This window comes from Lycorma delicatula, chromosome 1 (genome assembly GCF_047948215.1).
Source record: "Lycorma delicatula isolate Av1 chromosome 1, ASM4794821v1, whole genome shotgun sequence".
NCBI lineage: Eukaryota > Metazoa > Arthropoda > Insecta > Hemiptera > Fulgoridae > Lycorma > Lycorma delicatula.
Window position 1 is genome coordinate 169,847,672 of NC_134455.1, and position 17,565 is coordinate 169,865,236.

The 17,565-nt window shown below is 34.1% G+C and overlaps 1 protein-coding gene across 7 annotated transcripts in view; it reads right to left on the reverse strand.

Annotated features, from left to right (window-relative positions):
- Positions 1-17,565, reverse strand: part of LOC142325415 (BSD domain-containing protein 1-like) — an 82,746-nt gene that overhangs the window by 25,785 nt on the left and 39,396 nt on the right. For all 7 annotated transcript variants that reach the window (XR_012756542.1, XR_012756538.1, XR_012756539.1 and 4 more), the window contains exons 3-5: positions 15,905-16,021; positions 12,833-12,988; positions 9,966-10,154 (exon numbers count right to left, since the gene is read on the reverse strand). Coding sequence is in view for 2 of the 7 variants with exons in the window: in XM_075367168.1 (XP_075223283.1) it covers positions 9,966-10,154; positions 12,833-12,988; positions 15,905-16,021 (462 nt within the window). In the remaining 5 variants the exon portion in view is untranslated. The remainder of the gene's footprint in view (positions 1-9,965; positions 10,155-12,832; positions 12,989-15,904; positions 16,022-17,565) is intronic.

Sequence of the window (17,565 nt, forward strand, 5' to 3'; positions counted from 1 at the left end):
ATATATGTATAAAACCACTTCTTTGGTGTATTTCATTTTCACTGCAAAACTTTACACACAAACTTAAAAAATCTTTTCTTGTCTTTACCCGCAAGTAAAGACAACTTACACATATATAAGAGCCAAATTTATATGCTGTATTACATTCTGAATTAATGTGTCTGGAATTTTGTTACTTGGTATGTGTTGTCCTTGTTGATCATTTACTTCATCTAATCCACAGGGCCTTGTTTTTTAGTTGCACTAACAACAGTATTAGACGTGGACAGTGTGTTCAAAAACATAACTTTACAGACCCTTATTTTGATCTCATTTTAAAAAGTATAAAGAATGAGATATTCTGCTTTGGTTTTGTACCATCTTTCATCCTAGTTCATTCTTTGAATTTTATTTCGATATTTGACAACATGAATTATCTTTCCAGGTTATGGCTTTTATTGGAACACCAGTTTGAATAAATAATTTCTTTGCTTTTCTTTATCCGAGATTTTTTATAGCATTTCATTCTACATAAGCATGAAGATTTCATTTTTTTGATGGAACATTTTTACCTTTTTACTTATGTAGCTTACATCACCTACATTTTTACTTATGTAGATTACATCAGCTAAGTGCTTTGTTTTTCATATATTACAAAAATATTTATCAGAGTTCATCTGGTGTTTTTTGTTTGTCTGTTTGATTACAGTTTTCTTTAATACTTTTCATCGAGGTAAACTTTGGAAATAGTATTTTGACTATTTTAACTTGTCACAATGCGTGTTTTAATGTGTTTGTTAAAACTTGAAGTCATAATGTGACTCATTTTTTAGAACGCTCTAAACCATGCCATAATAATATTAATTAGAAGCACGCAACACTGTGTGCAAGTGGTGTTCAAAAATTCTATTGTGTTCAAAAGTAAACAAATTTACAAGGGTGGGGTGAAACGTTCCGGCCCTCACACAGAGATGGCTTTAGTATGCCTTCAGTCAGTCAAACTGTCCAGGCAGTCCCTAGCCACCTGGGTTCCTACTCTACTAAATCCCCTTGACCATCCTGCACAGGGCGAGGAAACGAAGGAAGCCAGCCACAATTGTCAAATCGCTGTGAGTCCTCCAGTTAACTCGCAGATCAAAGAAGAAGTTACTCTCGCAAGTTCTCTAACAACTCTGATACGTTCATCTTCGTACCGGGGACAGACATACAGGATCACAGGATCCACAGTATCATTGACCCTACAGACTGGACACAAGCCGGAGTCAACCAAACCAAACCTAGCCAAACTATTCTTAAATGCATCATGTCCTGAAAGGAATTGAGTTACATACCGATTGGGGGAAACCCAACTAATGGCTTGCAACTCTCTAACATTTGAAAAAATACCATGCGTGTATTGACCAGTAGAAGAATCGTTCCACCTAGCTTGCCAAGAGTCAAAACCTTGGTCTTCAATTTCTCGAATATGCCCTGAAGTAAGAAGGCCTCCCTTCTTGGAAATATAATGCTTGCTATGTTCAGTAGCAAAAATATCAATGGGTTTCATGTCGGCGATCACAGTGACCGCCTCTTGCGAGACAGTTCTGTAGCCTCCATCAACAGCTAACAATAGAAGACGCTGGGCTTGCAAAAGAATATCCCTATAAATTTGGAATTGTAAACGATGAGCCCAGATGGGCGCAGCGTAAAACATTACAGCCTCACAGACACCTTTGTAAAGAATACGCATATGATAATTCAACCACCAATCGGGATGGATGACTCTATGGACACTGAAGAAGGCATCGATGGCCTTCAAACTGGAGATGCTCCTTGAATTGAAGCTTCTCATCAAGGATAACACCCTGACACTTATGAACTGTAACATACCTAATTGGAAGACCATCTATCACAACCTGTGGCTAGACAACCTTAACACCTAACATGCCTGTATCGCTCTGAGCTCTATCTTGGCATGTGAATTGCTCTCGAACAGCAGCAACCCATCGTCAGCAAAAGCCACAATGCAGCAGCCACTGGGCATCCGCAATTGCATGAGAGAATCGAAATCAATGACACAGACGAGTGGACCTAGTACACTGCCCTGTGAACATCCTTTGCACAGCGTCTTTCCTACCTCCAAGCTGCTGTCACGAAGGACAACAGTTCTGTCGCTGAAATAGCTCGAGAGAGTTTCAATCTGATTTAGCATGCACCATGCTGTTGCAATTGAAAGAAGGCAGTGGGCCACCACGAGTTATTGAAAGCCCTGGATATGTCCAAAAAGATGCCAAGTACATATTTGCACTTGCTGGACGAAGCCAGATCCATGACCCTAAGAAGTGCATCCTCTATGTCCTTGCTGGGGTGGAAACCATACTGGTTGTCCATCAGCATGTGGTTAGAAGTTAAGCTACTGTTAATGCGAAGGTCTCGAAAACCTTACCTACTACAGGCAAGAGCGTCAGAGGACAGTAAGAACTTACAGTGGGATCCTTGTTGCCACCTCTGAAGAGCAACTTTAACACACCACTTTTCCAACACACTGGGAAATGTCCAGTGAAAAGCAACCTATTAAAAACCCTAGTCAAAGGACCAAGAATGGCAACGTGTGAACAAGGATCTCCACTGTGATACCATCATATCCGGGGGCTTTACTACTCCTAGCCAGGCTACAAATTACTTGACGGACTTCCGCCTCAGTAATTTTTGAAGACAAATTCTCAGAAAACCTACAACATCCCAGCGAACTTGTCGATGATATGAGGTCTCACCAACCTCGGTATCATCTGGAAGCAGATCGTCCATCCGATAAGTGATGACACAAGCTTTATCTATAACTACTCCATCCTGGGTTGAGCGAGCTGACAGAAGAATGTATTTTTTCTGCTTGTGACCAAGTACTTTATAGACAACACCCCATGGGTCTTTATTTTCTTGCTCTTGCACAAAAGAGCGCCAGAATCACGTTTAGAAGACCTAACCTTATGAAAATACTTGGTCCTCTTCTGATGATAATCCGCAATCAAGACTGTATGCCAATCAGGATCACCTGCACGTTGTGCGGCTCTCCTGAGCTGGCCTACAGTCTGCTTCATCAAGGTCAATTCCTGAGTCCACCATCCAGCTACTCTCTCCTGACCCATGCTTCGGAGAATGGACTGCTCAGTGACTTTAACTACCACAGAAGAAAAATTCTCTGTCTAATGAGACCTCGTCCAGACTTCAAGCAAAAAGTCTAAGCCTGGCTGCAAGAATGTTTGAAAACCTTGGCCAATCACCTGTGCACTCCTATACTACTATAAGAATAGGATGACCCACCAACCTAACAATTCTATCCCATCTTTCCAAGTGCTGTTCAGTGGGATTCCTATATTGAACGTACGAGCTAACTAGAACCAGGTCCAAACCATCCATGGCAAGCTTAACAACGATGTGATGCATGTCAGAGGCTTGCTGAATGAAGACACTATCTATAGACTTTCTGCACAGTACGGTGGATTTGCTGTCACCAATGAAAAACTTATTCCAACCTGAAAAACCTGGCAGATAATCCTTAACCACATATGGGTGTTACAGAAGAAGAACATCGAGGCTCCGTTTCTCAACAACCTCACCTAACTCAACTTGGACTGCATAGGCTCCCTGGGCATTAAGTTGACTGAACCTAACCATCAAGAGAGTTGAAATATACCTCAACAGCTCTCAAGTAGCAACCACACTCCTGCCTATGACTTTTGCTCAACCTTTTACAGTTCAAGCAAGACGAAGCCTCTTTCTTTTGCAGACAGTCATCACACTTGTGGTCCTCCTCGCCACAATATGCGCAGACCGATGCATACTTAAGGAACTTGGCCCTTTGGCCAAACCTACAACACTTGAAGCACTGTACGTCAAGGTATTCCTTGATGCGACAGGATGCAAAATCCATGAAGATTCGTCCCTCCGACATGAACTTCTGGTGAAGACCAGCCTGTAACTCGAAAACTCTGTGATACTGTGGGGCATCACGCTTGCCAGTCTTGAATACTAGCCTATACTGATCTTTGAATGAGGCCTCGTCCAAGTTGGTGTTGCTCGAATGAGTAACACAACTTCCTCAATGGAGAGGCTCTGTTCAGTGTCATAAACTATGACACGGAGCCTTCTTAACTGCTTGGAGTCAACCTTGATTTCATGCTTTTGGACAACAGGAGTTCTGTGATGACTCAGACAGTCTCCTTATTTTCAGCAACGACTACCAGCCCTTTGATGGTCTCCTTTATGTCCCTAACCTTGAGCTGCTTGCAGCTGTCACAAAGAGCAACCTGGAAGTCACGCTTGAGGTCCTTGCTCATGATGTTCAAGCCCTCCACCTTGTTCACGAAGATGACCTCCAGCTTTTCGCCACCTTGCTGGCTTCTCGCTTAGTCTTCAGCACATCAGCATAGTGCCTGGGCTGTGCTGGGGCCTGGACCACCTTAGGCATGACTTTGACCTCCTTGGGCTTGGTGGCCAAGGTCTCGAAACCTTTTGCTAATGCAGACACTGCTTTCTTTATTTTCACCAAACAGGGAAGAATTGTCTTACTCATCCCCACGCTGATGTTGCCGTGAAGTGACAAGAATTTGAACAAGTAGTCCAGGTCATCCTGGACTACTTTAGCCAGCGGGGCAGAACTGCCAGGTCTGTCCTTCGCACTTCTGAAAGCCTCGACTGCCGGGGTCATCTTAACCCGAGTGGGTGCGAGCGTATCCATGGTGCTGGAATCATCCTCGGAGGAGCTTGACGGTACGGGCTCTGGCTTCCTCTTCCACCTGGATTTCCTAACCTCCTGGAAACCTCCTATGGCCAAAGATTCCCTAATCCTGCCTAACTAATGAGATTCTTGCTGTCTTCCTCCTATCCACTAGGTTGGGCAAACCCACAAATATGACAACTGCCCGCAGTGAGCATGGGCAGCTGGAGACCTTAAATATTCTTCTGTCACACTATGCACCTCTTTGCCTCTTCTTACTGAATCAATTAAATTCAATATATAAATGTATGGCAAGAAATCACAGATTACTGCCCTCGTTCTTAAAAGAATGCGAGTAGGACTAAGGGTGAACCCTTTACTCATAACGGGGACTTATGAACAGGAGTTGCTGCCACCTTATTGCCATGCTGAAACAGGTGCCCGAACAAATTTTCCGCCTTGTAATGTGTAGAAGTAAGATTAACGAGTCTATAAAAGATGGTACCGTTGATAAAGTACTCAATTCAAATTGCTCAGAACTGCAGAAGATACACACATAACCACAGATCAAAACACTGATAGAGACTCAAACTCAACGTAACTTTGTCTGCATCAACGGAGACCAAAGTCATCAAATACAACAGTTAAATAGCTTTAATATTTTACCATTCAAAAAGGGCATTGAAGTAAAAAATCTGATTCACCACATAACTTCCTTGTATGCCTATTAAATTAATATACACATTTAAAAAAAAAAAAGAAAAGTACATAAAATTTTATTTCATTAATAACTTCTGACATTTATCATATTAAAAAAAAAAATGTTATTGTTATTATTGAATTATTTATTGTAAAATATTTTTACAAACGTTAACAACAATTAATAAATCAATATATTTAAATTAAAAAAGGAGATGAAGTCTGATTCAAACTGATGTGCCTTTCCCTAAGATACAAATATTTCATTAATTAAATTTTATTTGACTATAAATCTGGAACTAATGAAAATAAGTACCACTTATGATATATCATTGAAAAGCACCCAATGAAGTTGCAATGAAAAGCACCTTTACTGAAGTTAAGAAAAAATCCAAAATCTAAATTTTTTTAAATTTTGGGCTTTTTTGGACACTTTTGGTTCAGTAGATTGCAATCAAAAGGAGAGGTGCACAACTAGATGTTACAACAGTCCTAAATCCAAAATTTCAACATTCTACGGCTAATTGTTTTGGAGTTATACGAGATTTTTTCCTTGTTCCTTTCCTTTATTCCTAGAATCATTATGATTTCAGTATCCAATTCCTTCCCCTTCCACTACTGTGTGTAGAATTCCTAATCTTTCCACTCTTGTGCCAAAGTCCAGATCTACACCACTCTCTTAAGCTCCTTTTTCAGGTATGCTGGGTGTTATCAAACCATCTCATTTTTGGTCTTACTTGATGCTTTCTTGCTTAAAGCTTCAAAAGACTACTTTTATACCCCCATGTGGCTCACTGCTTTTAGAAGTAAGTACTGTTGTTATGAGAGAATATCTTTCCACAGTAATAGGGTTTCATCTACAGAAATATTCTGGGATAGATTATAAGCTAACTGAAATTAACTAACTTAAATTAAACAATTAACTTAATTAATTATTGAACTTAAATTAAGGTTACAAAATGTAGAAATTTAGACATTATTTTGTATTGCTTATCATTCATGATTGAGGAAAACTTTTATTTACAAGAAGATGGTTTTTGGAAAAATGTATGTATGCTAATCTATTTCATTTTCAGGTAATAACTGAGTAAAAGCTACAGGATCCTCAAGTTCAGAATTACCTGAAATAGATGAAGCTAGATCATTTAATAATATTTGTATTTCATTGTTCCTAGGGCTAATTGATGTGGATGGACCTCTTTCCATTATTTATTATTATTATTATTATTATACATGTAGGCCTTATTTTTATGAACAATTTATAATTGAAAAACACTTATTACGGCATAAACTAACACATCGAAATAACACACTAAAAATATATCTAAATAAAGCAGCTAATAACCCAACATACTGCGGTGCTAATTTCAGTAATTTTTATAACATTTCCAACAGAAATGAATTACTAAAAACAAATCTTGCCTAACATTAAAATAAAATGCGTTTGTAAATAATATATTATATAAAATAATAGTATTAGATTAAAACAATATGGAGTAATAAACTCGTTTTAGAATAAAAAATGTACGATCATAACCTTTTTTGAAATATTTACCAACAGAACTGGCTGTAACCAAGTAGTACCAAAATAACGAATTTTAAAAACATTGTATGACCTATGGAAAAAAACACAAAAATATTCCTTATTTTATTCTCTATGCACTGACATAAAGAACAAGTCCAAATATTTTGTCTGAAATCAGTAAGACAACAACATGCGATGGAGTGTCAAGGAACGTACCTAATACTGACATAGCCACATTGGTATGAATCAGTGCTCGGTACTCAGTACCGAGATAACTATCTAAGTGTTAAGGTGTTGAAAATAAAGTTAGGGAAATTTTTGGATGTTTGTCCCATTTCCATTTTGGCAATATGGGCTCAACTGTGCCAATTTTATTTCCTTTTTGTCACAAAAATGCTTTTAATCTGAGCTGGCTATTTTCATTTTACTCTTGTCTTTTTTTCTTTCATGGACGATCATTCTGAAAAAATTGCATCCAAATAGCCATCAACTGGAATTGCCATGATGTTACAACCAAGCCTTCAGCCTTCACAACCATAGCTCAAAGATGTTATAAAGGTTGAAGAGAAGAGAAATAATTTTGCCTCCTTTCCGACCTCTCATTTACCAATGAACCCTCTCAATGTAGGTGGATATAGCTTTCCAACATTTAGCAAATATATTTTTTATTTAAACAAAAGCCACCATGTTCATTTGAAGACAAAAAATTAATCTTGACAAAGTAATGAACTTGTTCTAGGTCCTTGTCTGTTGTTTTGTTTCCCCAATAAACATGGTTTGACATTAGGATAATGAACATATCTCTCTTATGTAGTTTCCTTCTTCTGGTATTCCTGACAGTAGTTTTGTAAATACACACTTGAAACAGCCATGATGGCAATATCTTCTATAAAAATTGTATTTAATATTCTGAAGGGCTTGAGTAGTCAATCTTCTATAATCATTTTTTTTGTATGCCTCTTAATTTTTGAAAATGTTTTCCATTGTAAGACAAGTCCATTCATTCTTGGATAAGCATGAATAAATAAAGGAAAAGGTCCTTGATGCACCTTCAAGAGCTGACTACTGTGATGTTGATTTTGCTCTCATAAACGTTTTGATATTAATTTTATGTAAATTAATGTACAGATTAATGTTATAAAATGACATGAAATTCACGGTCAAATTTGACATTTATGGGGAACATGAATCAATCATTGATTCAGTGGTATGGAAATGGATGTGATCTTTTAATAAAGGATATGAAAATGTGCTTAGTGTTGCATCGACTTATGAACTGAAATAATCCATGGAACGGACACTTCACTGCCAACAAAACTGAAATTGAAGAAAACATTTGCACTCAGAACAACATTTTGAGGCGGAAAAGGAGTTTTGCTAGTGAAGTTCTTATTTCAAGAAACAACGTGGAGCCCATGTAGAAGTCTATTGCAATGCACTTATGAAACTGTGTCATGCAATTCAGACTGTTTCACAGAGTGCCACTGTGCTAGTGGCACTCTTTCTTGGATTGTTTAGTTAACTTATTATAAAGTCACCCATATACTGCTGGTATAATGCAAAATCTTCTCCTAACTTTTAGCTGAAAATAATTTTATTATTATCTACAGTCCAAACATCACAATAAAAAATTTCCATCTATTTCAATATCTGAATCCCTCCTTGGGGCCGGTGCGTGGTTAATGTTAACAATGATCAAACAAGGTATTTAACACATGATGAAGTATATGATAACATGAGGTATGCTTCAACAATATTGGGAAATATACAGAAAAGCAGCTAAATTGTGTACTTCATAGCAATAAAATTGTTTTGAAAATATATTTTATTACTCTAAATCTCATTGGATCTACTTATCCAATCTAGATATCGCTTTTATAAAAATTAAAAAAAAATTTCTGAATTATGTTGTCATGAATGCTTCATGGTGGTTGCTACAAAATGAAGCAAGATTGAACCTATAGTTATGATGGAAAGGAGAATGATGACAGAATGAAATATTTTTGATTGATTAAAAAGGATTAACTGATTACTGAAGGGCAAATTAAATAAGTAAAATAATTTACAACCTCAAAGTGGGAAGTAGGAATCAGAACAAAAGGAAAATAAAAGAATTGTTGATAGACAGAAACAATTCAATGTAACTATAAGGATATTTATCCAGTGGTTTTGGAATTATATGTATCTGAATCATGGAGCATCAGAGAAAGAAAAAAGTACTTTGGAAAATAATGGACAATTATATGTTTATGAACAATAAACATATTGCTTCCTGCATGTCATCATGCAGAAAGTTATCTGGGTAGAAAGAATGAAGAATGCGGAGACTTTAAAAGGATGAGTCAGTTTAATGGGAAAAGAAGAAACAACTCTACAGTACGTAGGAATTATCTATAGAGAAGGATTAAGGAAGGGAAAACTAGATTACATTATATTTATTTGGTACTGAATAATAACCACATTAACAAAATATCACTGAAATTGGCATCTTGTCAAAAAAGAAAAAAAATACAAACATTAACTGAAAAAAAAGTGGCTAAGAACACCACAATAAAATACTTATCAAATTAAAAATAATGATTGAACAATGCAGAAAAAGTATCTCTTACACTTGATTAAAAGTACAGAAAACAAAAATAGAATTTGTAATATAGTAAAATTTAAGAATAATTATAAAACCATTAAACACTCCTGTGAGACATTCATCAATCAAATAAAATTTCATTAAGAGAATTAATATTTTTGAAATTCTTTATTTACAGAAAACAAAAGGAGATTTGAAATACTAACAGACAACACAGCAAGTAGTTCAAAAATAATTAAAGAAGGTCTGAGGCAAAAAGAAAGACAATATGGGAGTCATCCAGTCCATATATTTAAACAAATTCAAATACTGAAAAAAAGCTAGAAATATTAAAACTATCTAATATTAATATACTAGAAATAGAAGTAATTAAAATACTGAAATAAATTAAAATTTTACAATGTAATTTATATTATCTATGAATACAGACAGAAAAAAAGAGAAAGTATATTAAACATTCATTTACAATAATGGAATCTAACCTGATGAGGAACAAGCATTTCATAATTGTGCTGTAGAACAGGGTTTGCACCAAGAAGACGAGTTAATCTTTCATTACTTAGATGGTGTTCATCGAGATTTGCTAACCATGCTTCAAATGCTGCGTCGTGTTCATCTTCTATTTCTTTTGTGAATGTGTTTGTATCATTATATATATTGTACAGTCTTGTCTGGAAAACAATGATAAAAGACAAATTGTACAAGATCAATTATAAACTGTTTAATAAAATACATGTTAAGGCACATAATATGATATTTTAAAAACAATATTTTCATGCACTTAAATTTTATTTATTTTTTGTTAAATAATTTAATTTAATATATGAATCTGAATAAAAGTTATGTGAAAACTTGAGTTGAGAAAAGTGTCTAGCATGACTGAAATTTCAATCATGGAACTTCACTGAAAGTAAAATTTTTTGAAATGGGACTTTGATTACAAATAAAACGGTATATTAATTAAGAACATACACTTTAAGAAAGTTGATAAAACCATTTTCTCATGATTATGTCAAAGTTTACCAATGAGTTTCTTGTACAGCTGTGCACAAAAATGGAATTTTCAGAGAAAGTGATTACTACTTTTTTGGTACAGATTCTGCAAATCATAGACATTATATTTACTACTACACAGTTAATATCGCGAATTATAATAATGGTGAAATAAGTTTTGCTTTCTAGGGCTTCAAAAAGACTTCATTATGAAATGATTATTATAGAACACTTTCAATATAGTAATTTCTAAATAAACCATTTTAATAAGCTAAATGTAAAAGGAGACATCACTTACTATAGATTTAACAAACTGGTCAGTATACTACATGTTAACAAACTTACTTTCTCCCATGTTGCAAAAACTCAATGTATGAAACAGGAGAAAAACTGGTAATTTAATTACACTTACAACTTACATCAACAATCACAACACTACTTACACCTAAGAAGCATTAAAAAAAAAAACAGCAATTTTTATTACATTATTTAACCAAACATAATAACAAGCCAAGTTGATTACTAACAGAGTGCATGCTCAAACAATGCTGGTAATCTTTTATATATGTAGGGGTATTCCATTTTAATTCAATAAATTTTCAAAACTTTTATTGCATCACTATTTTTGATTTTGATATTTGGTATATGATAACTACCCATCTTGTAGTGGCCAAAAAATATTCTTGTATTCTGAAATGAATCTGCCTATACTAAAATTCCATTTTTAATAAATTAATCTGAAATAGATTACAATGGACTACAGAAAGTTTATATTGGAGAGTTACCTAAAAATAAACAGAATTTGTATCTGGTGGACAACCTCGATGTAGTTATGGGTTCTACCACTAGTATAGAAAGCCTGAAGTATTTTGTTTCAGACTACCAATCCAGATTGTTATATTTGATTTGTAAAGTATTCAGTGTTAGTTTGTCTGGATGTTAAAAAATATGAACTGTGATTTTTGTTATGGCTGATGATAAAGAACACTATCTGCATGAAAATTTTCTTTTCTTGTCAGGAAAACAACCAGGATGTTTTTAAGAAATGAGTTTTGAAGTAAAACACAAGTTTATATTGATTTTCATGTTTCAAATGAGAATAAATGTCAATTAAAAACAAACTTTCGAGTTATTTGCCATTTTTGAAGTATTAATTGCTTCAATCAGGAGGAGTAATTTTAAGTATTGAAAAAGTCTGCAAAGCAATCAATCTATGAAGATTTTCACTGTCCAACTGAAGAGATTTCTAAACTGATATGTGTGTCTGAGTCTGAGTTCATGCCAATAGTTTTAACAGATTTGAATATAAAATCATTGCCATAGAATTTGTGATTTAGTTGTCACAAAAAATAAAAAAACAACCACGTTAATTATTATGTACAGTGTTTGAGAGGTTAACTTTGAAATGGACCAGAATCTTTTTCAAAAGTTATGATGGAGGTTGACAGTTGGTGCTACTGTTATGAACATGAAACTAATCAAATTAGTGAAAACTGTTGAATTTGGCATGAATAATAAAAGAATATAAAGTTTGATTAAATCTCTTTGAACAGAAAATGAACTAATAACATCTCTACTTGGATTGATTGAGAAGATTGTGTGAGAAAATTAAACCGCCCAGAAATATTGGAGATCAGTCACTGATTTCTGTACTGCAACAATGCTTCTGCCCACACCTATCTTTTGTCCCACAGGTTTAGTAGAAAAACAAGATGTTTGTTGTTTCTTACCGTTCCTCTTTGCCTGATGTTCTGCACATTTTTTTTTTGTTTCTATACATGAAAACTCAAAGTAAAACTTTTTTGTAATGACGATGAAGTGAAAGAAAAATCACAACAGGTTATGGACAACAACACTTTGAGGTTCTGAAAATGCTTTAGCAATGGGAAAAACACTGGGACAAATGTAACTAGTCATATGGGCATTACTTTGAAGAATACTAATATTTCAGTAAATAAAGCTTAATTAAAACTAATTTTTTTTACTCTGATATTTTTGGATACTTCCTTGTAAACTAGAATAATGTTATCTACAATAAATTCTAAATAGTTGAATGTAGAGTTTTCTCCTTGCTTTTCCAAAATAATTGTTTATTTATAACTAAAAAATGACAGAAGGTAACAACTGACATTTGCATATATTCATTTATTAATGTTTGTTAAATACGCTGTAATTTTTCATATTTTTATCAGATAAAAGTGTATTAGATTGACAGTTATTAGATTGACTGCATTAAAAATCAATAAGTGAAAAAAAATTCTGTGACAGAAGTTACAAGTAAACTTAAATCATAACTTAAAATAGTTATGAATAGTTAAGTTATAGTCATAACTTAAAATTATAACAGTCTGTATACCTGTAACCTAGTAAGAAGGATTGGGCTGTCTCCTTGTATTAGAATTGCTTCTTCATCACCATCATCTGGAGGAGGACTAAGGGCATTACTAACTTGGCCAAGGAATGATGAGAAAGAGCGTTTTACATTGCTCACAGTGCTCTCTGGTTTGTCAAGCTGAAATAAAATGAAGACAATTAGAAAACAGGAAAGTAAAAAAGTGCAGTTAAATCACACAATAAAATAATATCCTGATAGCATTAGAATTAGTTAAATTATGAGTATATATATTTAACTACCTATAGGAAAATGATAAATAAAACATAAATACAAATAAATAAAAAAATCAATGAGTTAATTCCGCATGCTTTACCTTTTCAACTGAGTTTGTTTTTTTTTCACGTGATGGCAGCACTTTCTATAATATACATAAATAATGAATATTTCAGCCATAGTAGATGCATAATTCAAATTTAGCACCCAAATAATTAAGATACATTTTATTACAAGTGGCGATTTAATTTGTTTGAAAATGATGAAATAAAGGGTTTGTAATTATAATGAAATAAAGTGAAGTTAACTGATGAAGATGTTAGAGAAGTCTTTTGCAAGGATGTTATGTTGATGCCAACAGTAATACAAATAGATTCAAGAAGATCATGAAGACAACAAAAGAGTTTGTTTGAGGTTCTAACACAACAAATATGAAAAAAAAAGAAAAAAAGGACAATGTGATCAATAATTGTCTAATCACTATTAAACAAGTGGCTGTAGATGTGGGAATCTTTTATGTTTTGAGTGAAACAATTTTGACTGATATTTACAACAGGTGACAAAACATGAGTATGATTAAGTTACTGAAATGGAGATCCAGTCATTTCAATGGAACTTCCTGAGGAACCAAGAATGAAAAAACATCCAAAATTTAACTGAATGATGAGGTTCTCCTTACTGTTTTTTTCGATTACCATGATGTCGTCTATTAAGAATTCGCACCACAAGGTTGTACAGTCAACAAACAGTATTAATTAGCAATTCTATGCTATCTTTGTGAGGCAATCCAAAGAAAATAACAACAAATGTGGGCAAACAATTCTTAGATTTTGTACCATGATAATGTTCCAGCTCACATCACTATTAATTTATGGTTATTTAGCTAAAAAATAATACCAAACCTGTGTTACAGCTTCTACATTCTCCATATATGCACCCTGTGACTTTTTGTCGTTTTTATTGATTATGAGAATATTAAAGTAACAATGATTTGTGATGGCAGATGAAATAAAGTAACAATCGCTACAAGAACTTAAGGCGACATAAAAAAATCCACAAATGTTTTGAGGATTGGAAGAAATGCTACTAGCATAAGTGTGTCATATTTCTGAGGGGCCACATTGAAGGGGACAATATCAATATAGAAGAATAAGCAAATCCTTTTTGATAAGAATTAAAATTCTCATATTTTATTTTTCACACCACCTATAAATGAAGATATTAGGCAGGATGTCTCTTAGAAAGTTTTACATCTTTAATGGGTTGCAGGTACAAGGGCCATTTAAATAAAAACCAAAATTTGTTTACATAGTTTTATAAATATCAGATAAAATCACAAATAAATTACTTTATTTTTCTAAATAGCTTCCTTCAACAGAAATATATTCCATCAGATAGGTAGCTTCCTGATCCCCTGATTAAAAAAACAAGAAGGCTGCCCTAATAACCAATTGCGCACATAATGCTAGACTGTAGCATCGTCTTCAAATCTTTTCTTTCCTAAAGCTTCTTTCACCAAACAAAAACATGTGGAAATCACATGGTGACAGATGTGTTTCTGGACATTTCTCTGTGCCTCAATGAAAAGACACTGAGGAACCCACCTCTCTGACACTTTGCTGTATCCAAGAGTGTCTGATAACACTGTTTGCACACTCCCAACACTTATGCCAACGTCTGATGCAATTTCAGCAACAGTTTTACAGTGGTTACCTTCTACAAGGTCATGAACAGCCTGAATGTCATCATTGACGCTGGTCTGCAGACAATGTTTGTGACTTTCATTTTCCACTGCATCACAGCCACTTCAAATTGTTTTGGCCCAATCAAACACTTTAGTTTTTGACAGAGAAGAATCTGCCATGATCAAATACCTCGATTAAACTCCCTTTGTAGACCTACACACCGCAAGGACGTGAAGAAAACCAGCCACCATAGACCAATCCTCGCAGATCATCCAGTGAATATGGAGATCCAGAAATGAATGTATTCTCTGAAGTTCCCTAACAGCTCGTGAATATTCAACCTCATATCGAGGACAGACATAGAGGATGTGATCCACTGTATCATCAGTCCCACAATCTGGGCATTGACTTGAATCCACCAAATGAAACCTAGCCAAACTCACCTGAAAGGCACCATCATGCCCAGAGAAAAACTGTGCGATATATCGATTGGGAGAAACCCATCTAATCGCACTCAAATCAGATAATACAGGAAATATACCATGTGTGTAGCGACCAGTGGGGAATTGACCTGCCAAGACGCAAGGCCCGGTCTTCAGTCTCCTGTTTTCATTCTGACATCAATAGGTTATTTAACTTGGAAATGTAGAGTTCCTTACACTCATTAGTCAAGATATCTATTAGTTTGAACCTGGCTACAAACACACACTACCTCCCGTGAAACTGTTCTACAACCGCTTATAACAGCCAGCAAGAGGAGTCACTGGGCCCGCAGCAAAATGTCTGCGTATACCAAAAAGCCAAGCGGTGAGCCCAGACAGGTGCAGCATATAGCATAATAGTCTCACCTTATGTCATTAATTGGTCAGTCCCAATCTATCTCCAGGCCTACCATTCTGAAGAAATGCTGTTAATTGAATCCCAAAAATCAAAGAAAACCAGTAGCAGAAATATTATATCTAATAAACTTTAAACAGAATGCATCAGAGTCTAGTAGTAACACAGGACAGCTTACAAAACAAATGGTAAGTGTTGATACTAGTGACATTAGAACAGCTATATCACAAGTGGTTTTATTCTAGAGTGTAATATAGGGCTTTAATATTTTTTTGAATATAATTGTTTTTTTAAATACCTGGAGTGTTTCTTTAAAGGCGCTTGTTGTATTTGCTACAACTGCAGTGGCTTCTTGCTTAACAGCTGATGAAAATTCATCAAGGTCTCTCTTAACAAATTCAAAAACTTCAGCTGACTGTAAGAAACACAATAATGATTGTTATTAAAAAATGTTACAAAAAAATAAGGTTGGATAAATTTAATTTTTTTATTTTTAAGAAAATGTTACCTAATTTATATGAGTGATGTATCAATACTGAAGAAATGCATATCAGGTGGGTAAGTAATAAGATCCAATTATCATTTCTTTGTTCATCAAAGATTGGGTATAGATAGTTTTTCTTGTAGCTAACTTTACTCAGTCTTCCTAGAGCTTACTTCAGTACCTTTCCTTTCTAGATTTCACTGCCATCTGCAGTATGTAAAGTATGGAAATATTTGTGTGATTTGGTTGGTTATAGTAGGCACTCTTGTACTTCAAACGATGATTGTTTAATAACTACAGGCACCATATTTAGGTCAACTGAGATTCAGCTTTTGGCACATCCATTTGTGTCAGCATAACCTGATCACTGGCAACTAAATACATGACTCCATTCTAACTATTCTTTAATAATTATAATTATAAACTATTCTGTAATAATTATAAAACATAAAAGAATTATTTAAATTGGGCATTAAGCTGAACCACCATTTGTAAACACGGGTAAGAAAACTAAACAGTAACATTATCAATAGAAATTAATTTATTTCTATACTTCTACTTCAAACAGTGTATACTGGAAGTTGCTTCAAGGACAAAATAATTTTAGGCTGTCAACAGTGTTTATAAAAACATTCAGAAAGTAGGTGGGAAAATGGTGTATTTTTATTCATCTATTCACTGTAAATCTATACATACAGGGTATAAAAAACTGTTTGATGAGAAAAGTGGCAATTTCTGCTTTGTTTTCATTATATCCACCATATTATGTTTATTAACAAAAAGTATACATCTCAAGATCAAAGTGAGGAATATTTGCTATACATGTTTACACAAACTTCTGCTAACAAATGAATTACAATGCAGACACAACGATTTTAAAATGGCAGCAAAGCAATTTTTTAATAATCTGTCTTGATACTATTTGGTTTTATCAAAATATTTTTTATAAGAAAAATTTTTTTTTTCATTATAAACAAGTTTCTGAAAACTGGTGGAAAAACTGAATTACTGCAGAAAATTGATGATAATTTTTAGCTGGATTTCATATCCATCATTATTAAATTAATTAATTTGAACAAGCTTGAATTTTTTTCATCCTTTTGTTGCTAAATAATGGCTTATTAAACTTAAGTAGATACGAATAAACTAACTTCTGAAATATTATTTACTTTGCAAAATGGTGGTCTTTTTATATATTTAAAAATTATTAAATAAATTTAAAAAACTAATTATTAACATGCAGTTTTCTGCGATTTTATATAATCTACTCTTAATAATGATCGCGTGAAGATATTTATTATTATAGGAAAACAATAGCATTTAATCATTTAATAAATTCTACTCAATTACAATAAATAGAATTATTTAAACTTGAACAGAATTCAAAAGTATAATATTGTATATATATTCATGATATATTTTTTCTACAAGTAATTACGTCACCCATTAGGTGCAAAGTATTAGTCAACATAATT